The sequence below is a fragment of the Trematomus bernacchii genome, unplaced genomic scaffold (assembly GCF_902827165.1).
Source record: "Trematomus bernacchii unplaced genomic scaffold, fTreBer1.1, whole genome shotgun sequence".
Lineage (NCBI taxonomy): Eukaryota > Metazoa > Chordata > Actinopteri > Perciformes > Nototheniidae > Trematomus > Trematomus bernacchii.
Genome location: NW_022987727.1, coordinates 6,420,640 through 6,438,015, shown reverse-complemented (window position 1 = coordinate 6,438,015; position 17,376 = coordinate 6,420,640). Strand labels below are relative to the sequence as shown.

The window sequence follows — 17,376 nt, the reverse complement described above, 5'->3', positions numbered from 1 at the left end:
AAGAAACATTACGGGCTCATTACAGAAACAGGTGTTAAGAATGGATGGCCCACTTTTTGTAATTATCACTTCAACTATGGCTAAATAATAATAGTGGGGTGTCAGTTTTATTTGTACACACCCATTTAAAACGTTATTGTGGGATTTTCACCTCTCCATGTTTGAAACCCTCAGCCTCCAATTCAAGCAATTGCCATGAATGATCTCAATCATGAAGTTAGTTTTAGGATTGGCTGTTAGACTCTTTTTATTCAGTTTTACAGAGTGTCAGAAGCCAGAGGATGGTTAGCTGAAATCCCAGCCCTTTGTTCTTAACCTTATAGCAGGGTTTCATTAAGGGCCCATCAATAAACTATCAACAAAATCAATGTTATTTTCCCTGCCTCTGTGATAATTTGCTCATGTTGGGGAAAATGATGACACAAATACTTAATAACCCATAACTTTATTTCATTTTAGCCAATATAAATATTGTAATAGAAGATCATTTTAATAACTTTCATGTGACCAATTGACTCCGAATCCATACCAATATTGTATTTCCTTTTATTAGTGTGAATGCTGTGTACAAGGTGAGGCCCCCTCCGTAAGGTGAGGCCCCACGCAGTCTGCGTGATCGGCCTGTAGGGAGGGACGGCCCTGTGTATTACTACACTGGACAAGTAAAGGTCCTTACACACCAAGCCGATTTCGGCCGTCGATAGATGTCGATAGATGTCTGGCCGTTGATGAGCGTCCTGTCGCCCTACTCAGATTGGTGTGTACTGCACCGTCGTGTCTTTTCGGCCGTGTCGACACCTTCCGTGCCGTCGGCTAAATAAATCACTCTGATTGGCTGTTCAGCTTAGAGAATCAGTGCATGAGAAGCAAAACGGAAGTGAGGGACCCAAACAAATGATTAAGAAGGCAAATCTGAGATTTCATTTAACTCCAGCTCTCGACACAGGTTCGGGAAAGCCCCATGAGCTTCTCGCTGTAGAGTGAAAATGGAATACACACGCTATTTGTTGTTTGTTTATATCACGCGGTCTGTTCCTCTTCTCTCGGTGTATCACGCAGTCTGTCTTCCGGTTGTTGCCTCTTTTGAATGACGAATACACACTACCGCCGCCTGCTGGTAAGGAAAGTTATTGCCACTCATGCATGCGCAGTTCGTACGTGCTACTTGGCCGTCGGCTGAAGTCTTTGCGGTGTGTTCCAGTGCGACTGTTGGCCAAGACGCAGGCGACGTGAGCCGACGTTCCGTCGGGACGTGTTCTTTGGTGTCAGTTTGGTGTGTAATAGGCTTAAGACCAACCCGGTATCACGGCAAGACGTGAACATGTGCCGATTTACCATGCTGGGAGACGTGAAGATGTCACGATTTCGTCCCTTCAAACGTGACAGTTACACGGTATTGTTAACATGGGCCAACCAGTAGAGAAATACCCGGAAATGCCAAGCAAATGCTCTACCATGACGGTCGGTTGTTATTGTCAATATTAATATAATAATGATTTATTTTTTAATAGTCACACTCGATTTCGCCGATTTTCTTGTTGCCCCAGCTGGTCGACACCTCTTTTAGCAGAAACAAAGGCTACATTAATGTATTAAATCGATGTTAATCCATGTGTGTGGAATTAACGGACGTGACGTTATGCGATTCCGTTGCCAGGCAACAGTTTGGGTTCATGTTAATTTACAAACTCTTCAACTAGAACCGTAGTTATATTTAAAAACATTTTAGAAGGCCTCACAAAATACTTTAATGTGCATTTAAATGTGAAGAAATGTGTGTATTGTGGTGATTGGCATTATTCACCCACGAATCTATGGGTTGGGGTATTGTTCCGCACGGATATTTTAGTTAACCGGACTTCCTGTTTCCGCTGGTCTTCGCTTCCCGGGCTTGAAGCTGTTTACATGTTGTTCTGATGCTAAATAAAAGTCTAGCTTGTACCTTTGATACCCCGCCTCCGACTCCCGTTCTTTTATTTGGGGTTAAGTACATTGTTAGAATAAGTGAGAAATGGATGTAACTTCTGTTAGACAGCTATATGCCATACATTTTTGCATACATTCACAGTAAATATGTATTCAGTATGATGGCTGTCTAACAGAAGTTAAATCCATTTCTCACTTATTCTGACAATGTACTTAACCCCAAATAAAAGAACCCAATAAAAAGAGTTGTTAAATAATAGTGAAGTCACGTTGTAATAACAATAACTCATCTCTCTCTGTTCTTTTTCTGCTTTGCCAAACGCCACTGTGTCAAGTGTCCTATTAGAGTTGCCGTATGTAGTTGTCCAATATGGCGGACCATCTCGCACATGCGCGGGGCAGATCGGGTAGTGACACCCGTCTCTCGGCACTACAGTATAACTAAATACATCCGTCATAAACAATACCGGAAACAGACGTAGGCAAGATCCTCAGCTCGGTGATTGGATGGTTTAGCCGCAATGCACGCTGGGATATGGTGTTTATGCGATGTGAAATCCGAATTTTTTTTTTTTAAATAAAATAATACTTTATTCCGAGTGTGCTTGCTTTTCTCTTTGAAAGTCATCACATAACAGCATTGTAATACACGGTTCGGCTGCATTAAATATTACATATCTGCCGTAGTTCGCTATTTATAGAGCCCTGATGAGAAGACTTCTAGACAAACAGGAAGAACTGCCGCCAAAACTGAAAACGTGACGTGGATCATAAATATATCAGCAATTAAACAACATCTTACATTTCTTTTCACACAATATGTCTCCTTGCAGTATCAACACTAATTCGGCTGACTTTTATATTTGATCCAATTGGTCGATAGGCTGTATTTACACCATAAAGGTGCACAGCTGATAGAAAGGGACACCTAGTGGTTAAAGCACGTTATTGAATGTTATTATTTTTATTGTTAGATATTAATAGGATCCTTATAAAGTATATTCATTACTCGTTATTCTCTACTAATAGTTAATTAAAGACTGTATATAATGACTATTTTGCACATCCCTTTCAAGATTTCAAGATTTTCTAAGGTTTATTGACATATCATATTATACACAACTACGGTGTAGTTATGCAATGAATGAAAAACTTGGGTCGCAGGTTCCTCAACAGTGCATTACAAGACATCTATCAATATGTGTGTATACCTCCACCATTAAACTGTCATATTCTGCACATTTCTTATACTATCTACATACATCTTATAAGAGTATAATACATATGTATAATATCAGTTAAAATACGTGCTTAAACATAGTTAACATTGCAGGAAAGCAATATATTAGACGTTAAGTACTTTGTCATCTGTAGATACCCCCAAAGCTTTTTTCTTATTCAAAAGAAGACCTTAACCTAAAGTATTCTTTAATGTTTAAATAAAGCCTTATTAGTTTGTCTGTTTTGCACATCCTCCTATTAATATCTAATAATAAAAATAATAAAATTCAATAACGTGCTTTAACCACTAGGTGTCCCTTTCTATCAGCTGTGCACCGTTATGGTGTAAATACAGCCTATCTACCAATTGGATCAAATATAAAAGTCAGCCGAATTAGTGTTGATACTGCAAGGAGACGTATTGTGTGAAAAGAAATGTAAGATGTTGTTTAATTGCTGATATATTTATGATCCACGTCACGTTTTCAGTTTTGGCGGCAGTTCTTCCTGTTTGTCTAGAAGTCTTCTCATCAGGGCTCTATAAATAGCGAACTACGGCAGATATGTAATATTTAATGCAGCCGAACCGTGTATTACAATGCCGTTATGTGATGACTTTCAAAGAGAAAAGCAAGCACACTCGGAATAAAGTATTATTTTATTTCTAAAAAATGTTTTCGGATTTCACATCGCATAAACACCATATCCCAGCGTGCATTGCGGCTAAACCCCGAGCTGAGGATCTTGCCTACGTCTAAACTTTCCGGTATTGTTTATGACGGATGTATTTAGTTATACTGTAGTGCCGAGAGACGGGAGTCGGAGGCGTGGTATCAAAGGTACAAGCTAGACTTTTATTTAGCATCAGAACAACATGTAAACAGCTTCAAGCCCGGGAAGCGAAGACCGGCGGAAACAGGAAGTCCGGTTAACTAAAATGTCCGTGCGGAACAATACCCCAACCCATAGATCCGTGGGTGAATAATGTCAATCACCACAATACACACATTCCTTCACATTTAAATTTAAATTTAAATGTACATTAAAGTATTTCGTGAGGCCTTCTAAAATGTTTTTAAATATAACTACGGTTCTAGTTGAAGAGTTTGTAAATTAACATGAACCCCAACTGTTGCCTGGCAACGCAATTGCATAACGTCATGTCCGTTAATTCCACACACATGGATTAACATCGATTTAATACATTAATGTAGCCTTTGTTTCTGCTAAAAGAGGTGTCGACCAGCTGGGGCAACAAGAAAATCGGCGAAATCGAGTGTGACTATTAAAAAAATAAATCATTATTATATTAATATTGACAATAACAACCGACCGTCATGGTAGAGCATTTGCTTGGCATTTCCGGGTATTTCTCTACTGGTTGGCCCATGTTAACAATACCGTGTAACTGTCACGTTTGAAGGGACGAAATCGTGACATCTTCACGTCTCCCAGCATGGTAAATCGTCACATGTTCACGTCTTGCCGTGATACCGGGTTGCTTAAGACACACCTATATTTTTGGAATTTTTTCCCATATTTTATTTTATATGAATATTTATGAAAGTTGCTTGTTAAAGTTAAGATGGCTAACCTTTAAACTTACCCTGCTGGATTTATTGAGGAAGCAACAAGAACATATTTCTTTATTGATCAAATGAAATGTAGTTTATAGACATCTACCTTTGGTTTCTGATAAGTATTTGTTTATCTCAGCCAATGAACAACTTCAGTGAGATTACTTTATCTTACTATGTCATTAATGTTTTAACAAGTACAGATCAAGGTGCAAGGCTTTTATTGTCATATGTACATAGCTATAGTGTAGTTATGACAATTCAATTCTTATGTCACAGGCTCGTCCGACAGTGCAACACAATAAAACAGATAATAGTGCAAGTAAATAAAATAAAATAGAATATAATATAAATTGTGCAGAATAGTCTATATACAAGTAATTGGAATATCGATATATATATATAAGTTGCAGACAGATGAATGTTATGGATGTTCTTTCAAATGTTCAGGTGTTTAACAGTCTTATGGCCTGTGGGGTGATAATTATGTTTACATTGATTTGTTTTTACTGACACTGTTAGCAGCCATAAGGTGATTGTAATGTTTCTTTATTCTGTTTTTTGAAATTGTAATGGAAACTCCACACAGAGATTTCCTACACACACACGCACACCATCAATAATTACGTTGCAACAATAAGAAATAAGTAAAAGCTTGTTTACTATTGTGTGCTGTGTTTTCAAAGATGTTTTCAAGATGCTCCAATATGTTATCAGAAGGACATTTTTGTACATTTATGAGGCTGAGTTGGATCCTTGAATTTGAGGTAATATGCTCTGTTAAATACTTCAAATGTCCTAGAATTTGATTTCTAAGAAGGTGTAGGAACACTAAATATACTTTTTGAATGTTGGTAAACTGATTATTAAGTTTGCTAGACTCCATCATACAGGCACTGTACTTGTAGATAATTTACGTTTGTCTGCTGTGTTTTTACTGTTTTCCTGAGAACATGCTCATATTTCCATATGTTTATGGTCAATATTTTCAGTAATGATTGATCAGCAGAAGACACTATATGAAGCTGGGATTACCACATAAACTCTAAAGTAGATCTGAACAGACTGCCACTTTGAGAATGGAGATGACCATGTGTTTTCCTCTGTTGCTGCTGATCTGCTCTCTCTCTACGGCTCAGCTTCAGTCTCACAATGAAATTGTTCCACATCATGCTGAATCCCAGGGAGGAGAACCAACAAATGTGTCTGAGCACCAACAGACCTGTCTTCAAGACATCCACGCTGTGCTGAGAGAGATGAGCGCCTCTTTGGCTGAACAGAGGGTGGAGATGAGGCACCTTCAGAGAGAGAATGAAGGTACTGTGTAAGGTGGGGAAATATGGAAACTGTTGCGTTGTTACAGGAGGTTCTTGTATAAAGTTGTTTCGCTATGCCATTTTACAGTATAACTTGCAGCTAATGATACTGTTCTAGCTCTTTACACTCTTCTTCTGAATAGAATAGAATCAGATGGATGAATCCCTCTTTAATTGTCACATACATGCACACAGCACACACAGTGAAATTTGACCTGCATTTAACCCATCATAAAACTAGGAGCAGTGGGCAGCTATTGTTTGCTAAATGTAGAGATCACAACAGTAGTTACGTTTTCAGTGAACCTCATGTAGCCTTCTTCTCAACATTGCATGTGTAAGAATCATAGACTGTATAGGTAAGAATACATTAAAGGTATAGGTAATTCACTTCAGAAACACTTTTTGTTATATGGAATGCTCTTAACATCCCAATAGCAATGAATGAATTAAATGTTTTGACAATAAATATATACAAATATTTCATCTGTGGAAGTCCAATTATCTGCCTCGGCCCGCGGCACTAGCGCACTCCAGCTGGTTTCTCCATTCTTACCTAACAGATGTAACAGCTTTCAGTCTGAAAAACTATTGTTATATGCTTGTTCACCTTTTTATTTTAAAATAATCTGATGTTACAGAGAACATGTTCACCAATCGTATTAATTGCCACATGTATTGTTGACATGTATGTTAAGTGATTATTTTTGTTTTTGTTCTGTTATAACGCCTTCTTCGGAATGCTTTGGCAATGTTATTTGTAATATGTGGTCATGCCAATAAAGCCTCATTTTATTGTATTGGCTTATGTCACACAATTCATTTCTAAAGGAAGGAGGTTATCAAAAGACTAGTTTGGCATGTTAGCATGCTGCTATCATATGCTAATCAGCACCTCAGCAACATACAGTACAGCTGAGGCTGTTGGGAGTATCTGTAGGTGAGTTACAAACCAAGCTATTGGACTTACTACAATGTCGACTTGATGTGTCCAACATGCCCAATGAAACCCAGTTTGTCACTCAAAATGTGTTTCTGGTGGCAGTAAAATCACAATGTCTGAAGCAACTGAATAATGCACATGGTTGTATCCAGAGTCATGTTGTTAACATGGCTAAAATAGGAACTTAACAATTAACTGAAATACACAAAAAGTATTGCAGGAATTAAAATAAATGGATGGTTCAATAAATAACAATACATGTGCATTGGTTATTTCATCGAGCTCAAACCACTAAGCTGAAAGAACTGGAGTTACAGAAGACTGAGCTGGAGAAGCAGAAGATTGAGGGGGAGAAACTAAAACAAGAGCTTCAAGGTAATGTGTCAAGATGTTGCCCTGATAATGTCTAATGTCAAATAATCAAATTCACAGACTAAAAAAAAGATTATACATTTATGTTTCATGTGACTGTCGAACTGTTTTATACTTTTTCAAGCACAAACAGCTAAACTTACAAACCTGGAGTCACAGAAGACTGATTCATGATAGTGTAACTTAAGCAAAAAATATGTTTTAGCAGACAGAATATATTAGAAGAAATATAACAGATGCAACAGAAATGTATTATAATATATTATATATAACACATTTTAAAAACTAAATGTACCATAGGCAAAGCTAACCTTGTTATTGAGAGAGTTGATGAAATACTTGTAACTATCAAACATTACTTCTGTCAGACACAAATATGTAATGATGCCACTTTTTTCACAGTACAAGCAGCAGAGCTGATCACTGTGAAAGCCAGGTCAAATGTCACAGAAAACCAGGTGGAGGCTCTGAAGAGAAGGTAAAACATAAATCTAAATGATTAAATTAAGTTTTAAACAGGCTCATTCCCAAATATGTGCACATTTAAAAACTTGAATTCAAAGTAATAAAACAATAAAATGACTCCCCCTCCTTTCTCTCAGTCAAACAGGTGGCTTTCTCAGCCTAAGGCTTCAGGCTCAGGAACTATCGGACCATTTAACACTGAAACTAATCTGGTCTTCAGATACGTCTTCTCAAACATTGGGAATGCCTACAACCAAAACACAGGTACTCAAATGTCCACACTCTACTGTAAGTCACAAACAAATCTAACGTTTTTGGCTATGCTGAATACAATACATGACCAACAAACCAATCTCAAGTTACCTTCACTTACAAAAAATGTCCCACAGGTTTTTTCATTGCTCCGGTGAGAGGAGCTACCACTTTGAGTTCTACATAGGTGCTCACAGAGATTCTTCACATCCTTCATGTGCTGTGTTGTTCAAGAACGGAGAGCATGTTTGTCGTGCATATCAACATCAGCCGTCTCATTATGGGTCATCTGCAAATGGTGCAACGCTGTTTCTAGATGTCGGAGATGTTGTGTTTTTGCGTTTGTGTGACAACTCAAGGATATTTGACAATGAAAATCATTTTAGCACCTTTAGTGGTCATATGCTTTTCAACTTGTAAAAGGGAAATACAATTTTCAGTTATAACAGTGTATCAGTAATAATTTTTGCTGCTTTTCATCTGCTTTTCATCATGTGAAAAGTCAGTACTATAAAAGTAAAATGTATTTTTCCTTAATACGAAAGCTGATTGGCAACGCTGCACAAGAACAATAATCTTTTTAATCAGGTATATGTGTGAAGTTTTTGTTCAGTTTCGATGCTGAATTTTCATGAAATACACAGTGATAAACAGTGTATGAACACTTGTACCAGATTTTTCTCAACATTAAATAAAGGAAGTACAATAATACAAAATTGTGTAAATATTCAAAGTTCATTTAATTTACCTCACAATTTTGAAAAATACTAAGGATAAATCCTGTTTTTTTTTTTTGCCTCGATCAAGATGACAAGGCGAAGATACCTACATCTTGGTTAGAACTCAGTATCAAAACAACTTTACTTTTCCTGTCGGATCTTTCTGTGTTTTTTTACTTTGTTTATAGAAATGTGAATAATTTAGTTCTGTTGATGTGACAGAGGAAATTCAATTTCTTCTTTCAAATGCATCTTACATAGCTGTGCTTTATTTGTTTTTAAGTATCTCGACATATACAATAACTGTATTCATACCAGACAAAGTTGTAAGGCAGCAGTCATTTAAAAAAGTTAAATATATAGTTTTCATGTTCTCATATATTTGAATTAAAGCACAAACAAATCACTGCAATAATCCCTCAGGACTTTTTCTTCACACTGATGGTTTGAAAATAAAAGAACATGCATTGTTAGAAAACCAATAATAACCAATAATAAAATAGAAGTGTCTTATATATTTGGAAATTAATATTATTGTTCTCATGGAACAACAGACACCCACATGTTCTATAATAATGAAATTGTTACTATTTATTTAATAAACACAGTAATAATACAAAAACAATCCAGCACACAATGCGTTCCTTCCTCTTTTTTTTCTTTTTATTATCATTTCTTACATTGCATACAAACATATTTACAAAACAAAAAACGTATTTACCACAAACCAAATACATTATAATAATATGACAATAGTTAGGTAGCAGCCAAATGCCCAGCGGGGCAGCGAAAAGACACACACACTCAATCACTAACTCTCTCTCTCACACACACACACACACACACACACACACACACACACACACACACACACACACACACACACACACACACACACACACACACACAGGTGAAGGAAGTGCAGTTTGTCTCTTGGTTCTCTTGTTTCAGGGAGGTCAACTGTGTGACAGACGGAGGTGACACCTTTCCAGCTTGAGACTTCTCATCGGGTCATGACGTCTTGGCCCAGGCATTTTTGTTTATTGTTTATTATGTACCCCATAACATGCCAAAATGTATCCTTTCAGTATTGTACTCCTACTGTTAAAGCTACTCGACTACACACACACACACACACACACACAGTCACTCCCTCTCTCTCCCTCTCACACATGCTCACTCACACACACACACACACACACACACACACACACACACACACACACACACACACACAATAATATCTTCTATCACATATACTGATCACTTAGTTGAGCAACCACATACTTTCAATACATGTTTTACTTTTGTAACTCTCGATGTTTCTGACAAATAGAACTCCTCGTGTACTTGTATAGCTAGCCAGCCAGTCATATTTTGACACTTTAAGTGGGGTGCTGCTCTGAGGTTTTGAGTGATATTACCTAGGATTTCTTGAGCCATATACTGTCTTGAGATCTTCTTGTTTCCTTGAATTGTGATTTTTGACTGAAAGGGCAAAATGCTAGACCTACTTTGGTTGAACTAGCTGCATCCCTGCTTTTGACAAATAGGTGCGATTGACATGCCAGATTGAATGAAAATAAAAAAAATAGGGTTGGGTTGTTGTGTTGTTACTGTACGTGTTGGTACGTGGGTTAAGGGGCCCTGAGCTCTCAGTGCCCAGGGCCCCTGGAGGTACTAATCCGGCCTTGTCTGATGCCCATTTGTGTGTTAGTATGGAAACAGTGTTGTCATGTTGAGAAAATAGTTTGTACATTTATACTTATATATTTTTGGGTTGTGGTGAACATAGTTCTAGTAATAACGAAGGCTGTAGATTGTCAAAGTTTTTCATATCTATTCTCTTATATGGCCTCGCTCCTTCAAATGTAGTGACTGAAAGTGACAGTGGTGGTGTAAATCATATGTTTATATGACTTGGTTACAATTGCTAAGAGAGCTGCTATTAGCCACGTTCACATTGGAGTACTTTTCCCACAATAGTTAATCAGAACTCAGATATATTTGCGTTCACACCAAAAAGCCCCCTGAACTAAATTAGTTAATCAGAACCATTTTTACCCGCTTTTCAGTCCCTGCTAGAGAGCAGGGACTTTCGTGGGAGAAAAAGGTTCCTATGTCTGATTGGCTGGGCGGAATGCAAACCACGCCCCGTAAAACTCCCAAAAAGTTTTGTGAAGCCGCCATTTTATTATCCTCGCATTAGCATTATTAGCATTAGCATTAGCCCAGCGCACAAACGCAGAGAGATTAACTTATGGCAACACAAAAGAAAACATGGGAGCGGTGGAGATGAGGAGGTGTCGGCGTTCTGGCGATTTACTCGGAAGGCTTCAGTTGAAGCCGCTGGGAGTCCCAGCAGCTGGTGGCAGTATACACCGTGAAGTGGTTTGCGGCCTGCCAGTAAACCCAAAGCAGAAGAAGAAGAAGTGACGTCAGCGACACCTTGCGTGACGAGCAAACCGTTTAATCAACCTGTACTGTACTGTAGCTAGCAGCAGCAAGTTCGGTAGCATTATAAAAAATGTAATAGATTGCATTTATAATGTACAGCAAACCAAAGCACAAGAGCAGCGCTCAAAAGAGAAAGGACAAGAGAGAACAAGGAGATTTAACAGCTAAACTGACAAAATTAGACGTTTTTTTTGTCATACATCGTCCTCGAAATCGAGCGCTAACGTTAGCAATGTTGACGTGCAGCGGCAGCCGGAACCGGAGGCTAACGATAGTTCACCACCATCATTGCCATCTAGCTCCACAAGTGAAGCTGTATCCGTGGCCATGGCTGTGCAACCTTCTTCTCCTGCCAGCCAGGAGGAGAGGCTGGATTTGGCTCTGCCCGGCGGTGGTCCAACAGTTCCCCCAAGGGCCCCAACTGATAGGGGACTCTATGGCGCTATTGAGACCCCCGACGCCAAGATCAAAAGCTGTATTATAGCAACCGGTCTATGTAAGCCTACCGGCCCATTCCCCAGAGACAAACATCAAGGAAACAGGTTTAATCCTCTTCTTAGTTCGCTGTGCCGTTGTCAGGCTGTGGTGGTCTGAGGCCAGGGCAGATTGTTGTTGATAGCCTATACATGTGGCGCTTCTGAGTGGTTATGTATGTCCGTGCATGTGTGAGCGCATCAGCGTGCTTATGTTTGGGGCGATGAGAGGGGGGGGGTTATTGCCACTCGTCGACTGAAGTAGTTGCGGTGTGTTCGTAGGCGGGCGGCGTAGGCGGCGTAGGCGGCGTAGGCGACGCAGGCGTAGCTGACGTAAAAGTCGGGACGCCTTCGGTATGCGTTCTTTGGTCTCAGGTGGGTGTGTAGCGGCCTTACCCAAAGCCTCCAAATCAATGCAGCACTTTCTGTTTGGACTGGATCAGTAGGACACACCTCTTTTTTTTAACAATTCTAAAATATTTTTGTATATTATACGAAAATTATTAAATTAAAATAAGCATATATTAATTGAAAACTACATCTACTCAAAATAAGTTGTATTACTACACATGAAAAGCACATCTCTTTTGGGGGGGATTTTGTCCCATATTTTATTTTATATTAATATTTATGAACGATTTTGCTTTTTAAAGTTAAGATAGCTAACCTTTAAACGTACCCTTCTGGATTTATTGAGGAAGCAACGAGAACATATTTCTTTATTGCTAAAATGACATGTATTTTATAATCATCTACCTTTGGTTTCTGATAAGTGTTTGTTTATCTCAGACAATAAACAACCTCAGTGAGATCACTTTATCTTACTATGGAATGAATGTTTAAACAAGTACAGATGATAATTATGTTGTTTACATTGACTTGTTTTTACTGACACTGTTAACTGCCACGAGGTGATTTTAATGTTTGTCTATTCATATTGTAGTTTTTAAATTGTAATTGAAACACAGAGATTTCCTACACACACACACCATCAAGAATCAAGAATTGCATTTCAACAATAAGTCAAAAGTAAAAGCTTGTTTAGGTTCAAGGTTCTTTATTGTCAATCTGACATAGCTACAGAGTAATTATGTAGTTGAAAATCTTATGTCACAGGCTTCTCCAACAATGCAACATAATAACATAATAACAATAAGAACAAGAGCAATACAAAAGAAAAATAGTTATAAAATAAAGTGATGAATAGTGCAGTACAAGTCTATATACAAGTTATTGGAATGATATATATATATTAGGTATTAGATACATAATACTGAGTAGCAGATGAATGTTTTGAAGTTGTTTCAACAGTTCAATTTTTTAACAGTCTCACTGCCCGCGGGAAGAAACTGTCTCCGAATCTTCTTGTCCTTGCCAGGATGCTGCGGTACTACTATTTACTATTGTTACTATTGTGTGCTGTGTTTTCAAAGATGTTTTCAAGATGCTCCAATATGTTTATCAGAAGGACATTTTTGTACATTTATGAGGCTGTGTTGGATCCTTGAAATGTCCTATAATTTGATTTCTAAGAAGGTGTAGCAACACTAAATATACTTTTTGAATGTTGGTAAACTGATTATTAAGTTTGCTAGACTCCATCATACAGGCACTGTACTTGTAGATCATTTACGTTTGTCTGCTGTGTTTTTACTGTTTTCCTGAGAACATGCTCATATTTCCACATGTTTATGGTCAATATTTTCAGTAATGATTGATCAGCAGAAGACACTATATAAAGCTGGGATTACCACAGAAACTCTAAAGTAGATCTGAACAGACTGCCACTTTGAGAATGGAGATGACCATGTGTTTTCCTCTGTTGCTGCTGATCTGCTCTCTCTCTACGGCTCAGCTTCAGTCTGACAATGAAATTGTTCCACATCATGCTGAATCCCAGGGAGGAGAACCAACAAATGTGTCTGAGCACCAACAGACCTGTCCTCAAGACATCCACGCTGTGCTGAGAGAGATGAGCGCCTCTTTGGCTGAACAGAGGGTGGAGATGAGGCACCTTCAGAGAGAGAATGAAGGTACTGTGTAAGGTGGGGAAATGTGGAAACTGTTGCGTTGTTACAGGAGGTTCTTGTATAAAGTTGTTTCGCTATGCCATTTTACAGTATAACTTGCAGCTAATGATACTGTTCTAGCTCTTTACACTCTTCTGAATAGAATAGAATAGAATCAGAGGGATGAATCCCTCTTTAATTGTCACACATACATGCACACAGTGACATTTGACCTCTGCATTTAACCCATCATAATAGCAGTAGGCAGCTATAGCACAGCACTGTTTGCTAAATGTAGAGATCACAACAGTAGTTAAAGTTTTCAGGGAACCTCATTTAGCTTTCTTCTCAAAGTTGCATGTGTAAGAATACATGAATTAACAAATGTAACATATTTCAGTCTGAAAAACTCTTGTTATATGCTTGTTCACCTTTTTATTTTAAAACAACATCAATAATCTGATGTTGTAGAGAACGTGTCCGACAATCACATTAATTGCCACATGTATGTTAAAGGTGGGGTAGGTAATTTTGGAGAAACCAGCTCGAGTGCGCTAGAATTTGAAAATACAGCCGGAACAAATCTGCCACTTCCTTACAGAGCCCCTCCTCCAACACACATATATTAGAACAAATATAACAGATGCAACAGAAATGTATTATAATACATTATATATAAAACATTTTAAAAACGAAATGTACCATAGGCAAAGCTAACCTTGATAATGAGAGTGATGATGAAATACTTGTAACTATCAAACACTATTTCTTTCAGACACAAATATGTAATGACGTCACTTTTTTCACAGTACAAGCAGCAGAGCTGATCACTGTGAAAGCCAGGTCATATGTCACAGAAAACCAGGTGGAGGCTCTGAAGAGAGACGCAGAAGGTAAAACATAGATCTGAAATATTTAATTACGTTTTGAACAGACCTATTCTCAAATATGTGCACATTTAAAAACTTGAATTCACAGTAAAAAACAATAAAATGACTCCCTCTCCTTTCTCTCAGTCAAACAGGTGGCTTTCTCAGCCTCTCTGTATTCAGGCTCAGGAACAACTTTCGGACCATTTTACACTTACACTAATCTGGTCTTCAGATACATCTTCTCAAACATTGGGAATGCCTACAACCCAAACACAGGTACTCAAATTTCCACACTCTAAATCACAAAATCAAACGTTTTTGGCTATGCACAATTCAAATCAACAAACACATTTCAAGTTACCTTCACTGAACATTTTTTTCCCACAGGTTCTTTTATTGCACCAGTGAGAGGATCCTACCACTTTGAGTTCTACATTGGTGCTAACGGACATTCTTCACATCCTTCAGCTGCTGCGTTGTTCAAGAACAGAGAGAGAGTTTGTACTGCATGGGAACATCAGCCTTCAGGTTACGGAACATCTGCAAATGGTGCCACGCTGCTTCTAGAGGTCGGAGATGTTGTGTTTTTGCGTTTGATCGAAAACTCAAGGATATATGACAGTGACAATCATTATAGTACCTTTAGTGGTCATCTGCTTTTCACCATGTAAAACGGAAAACATTTTCCTGCTATAAAAGTATATCAGTACTTTTTTTTACTTGATTATTAAATCTGATTGACCATGCTGCACAGCAACAACAATATTTTGACGAGAAAAGTCTCATGAAATTATCAATCTCTCTCTTGGTTTGCAGGAGAAAAGGGTCTCTCTTTTACTGCTAATTCTGTGCTGTTTTTTTTATATGTTCATTAGAAACATCAATGATCTTGTGCTGTTGATGTGAGGGGGAAATATCCTTTGATTCAGTTTTTTTTATAAGTATATAATTATCTCAACATATAAGAGTACTGCATTACTACCAGAACAATTACATTCTCTGACAGTATTGGTACTATACATCAACGACAAAGCTTCACAGTAAAAACCTTTTATACACTTTAAATATGTTATTTTCAAGGTACTCTTATATTTGAATAAAAGCAAAGACATACTGTATGACTGCAAAACTATCTACTTTGTATGCTTTATCTGCTTGGGAATAAGAAATACAAAATTAACCAAAGGTTTTGTTATGGTGTAACAACAGATAACCCACTGATCATATACAGTGCATGTATATAATTGTAATATAGTAACCATGTTATTAAAAAACACAGTAATCAAGTTGAAACAGACGGATGTTTAACTCCAGGACAACAAACACACAGGACAAACTGCATTACTTCCAAACAAACTGTGAAACTGAGATGTTGTAAACATATTTTCTGTCAGCAACTCGGTGAAAACAGAACTACATTGTAAAGCGAGGCCTTTAGGGAACCAATTTGAACACAGATGGCATCATTATTCAACAGTCAATACATTTTTCAATCAACATACTTCATAAAGATAAGTTAAAACAAAAATGTGTCTATTTCTACTTTTAAGGAGTTTTCTTCATCTCAAGATACAAAGGTTTATCGTTATATCATAAACACAACTACGGTCTAGTATGTCATTAATTAAAAACGGGGTTCACAGGTTCCTCAACAATGCAATTAGTAAGGGATAATGTGCAGTGAGGCGGTCATTATGGGGAAAAGAACACCCGACAGTGTTCGTGATCCTGATCTGCCTGTCGGGTGTTCTTTTACCCATAATGACCGCCTTGCTGCACATTATCCCTGACTTATGGCCTGTGGGATGCAACTGTCCCTGAGTCTGGTGGTTTTAGTCCGGATGCTGCCGTACCGCCTGCCAGACGGCAGCAGACGGAACAGTTTGTGGCTGGAGTGATGGGGGTCTTTTATAATCCTGAGGGCTTTCTTCCTGAGCTGCTGGGAGTAAAGATCCTCCATGGATGGCAGCTCCGTCCTGGTGATGTGCTGTGCAGTTTTCACCACCCTCTGTCGAGTCTTACGGTTGAGGTCGGTGCAGTTGCCGTACCAGGCCATGATGCAGCTGTTGTGGCGATCCAGCATAACACAACAGGAAAGAATGAAACAGAGAGGAATCAATAAAACACAAACACAGATATAGCTGATCAGTAATTATTATTTAGTTGTTGCAACAAACAAACAATAATGGGGAGTACATCACCTGCTGCCACAGCAGCCAATCGCGGAAATGCCCCCCGTCAGTAGCAACAATCATACAGCATATATAGCCACTGCAATGAACACACACACATTTTCCCATACCATGTTTAACGCACACACATTTTATCATGCAGCCTACCACACAAATGTCACATGTTTTTCTCTCTGAAAGCTATACTTGTATATGTTTAAACGTCATCATCTCATGACATCCTTAGGAGTAGTAAACTAACAAAGGTTAACTGTTTTTATAACCTGAGGCCTTCTCTGAACTTCCTCTAACCTCGGTGTCAGCTCACTTAAAATGAATACATGTATTGATAATTCAGAACGACCACTGTCTCTCTAACTCTGTGTGACCCAACTCAATAACACACATCATATGGAATACCATGTGATCTCAATGAATATCAGAAATATGCTGTATTAAACATTCTGCTATAACACAGCCAGTCAGGATACTTTCTACGGTGCACCTGTTAATGTTAGTATAATGATCTCTACTGTTCAGATCTAGATTTAAATTGCAGTTTTATCAGATCTCAGGCTCTATGAACACAGTCGCTCTGATCTA

At 38.2% G+C, this 17,376-nt stretch overlaps 1 protein-coding gene across 1 annotated transcript; it reads left to right on the top strand.

The window, feature by feature from the left end:
- Positions 1–13,471: 13,471 nt before the first annotated feature.
- Positions 13,472–16,119, top strand: LOC117494018 (complement C1q-like protein 2). Its single transcript, XM_034144647.1, has 4 exons — positions 13,472–13,754; positions 14,540–14,623; positions 14,747–14,878; positions 14,990–16,119. The coding sequence occupies exons 1-4, from the start codon at positions 13,517–13,519 to the stop codon at positions 15,271–15,273; spliced, it is 738 nt and encodes a 245-aa protein (XP_034000538.1). The 5' UTR covers positions 13,472–13,516; the 3' UTR covers positions 15,274–16,119.
- The last annotated feature ends 1,257 nt before the right edge of the window (positions 16,120–17,376 follow it).

Excerpts from the sequence above, each read along its gene's own strand:
- LOC117494018 (XM_034144647.1), top strand. The coding sequence starts at position 13,517 with ATGGAGATGACCATGTGTTTTCCTCTGTTGCTGCTGATCTGCTCTCTC. Across the intron at positions 14,624-14,746 it reads TCTGAAGAGAGACGCAGAAG|TCAAACAGGTGGCTTTCTCA; the intron begins GTAAAACATAGA and ends CCTTTCTCTCAG. Across the intron at positions 14,879-14,989 it reads TGCCTACAACCCAAACACAG|GTTCTTTTATTGCACCAGTG; the intron begins GTACTCAAATTT and ends TTTTTCCCACAG.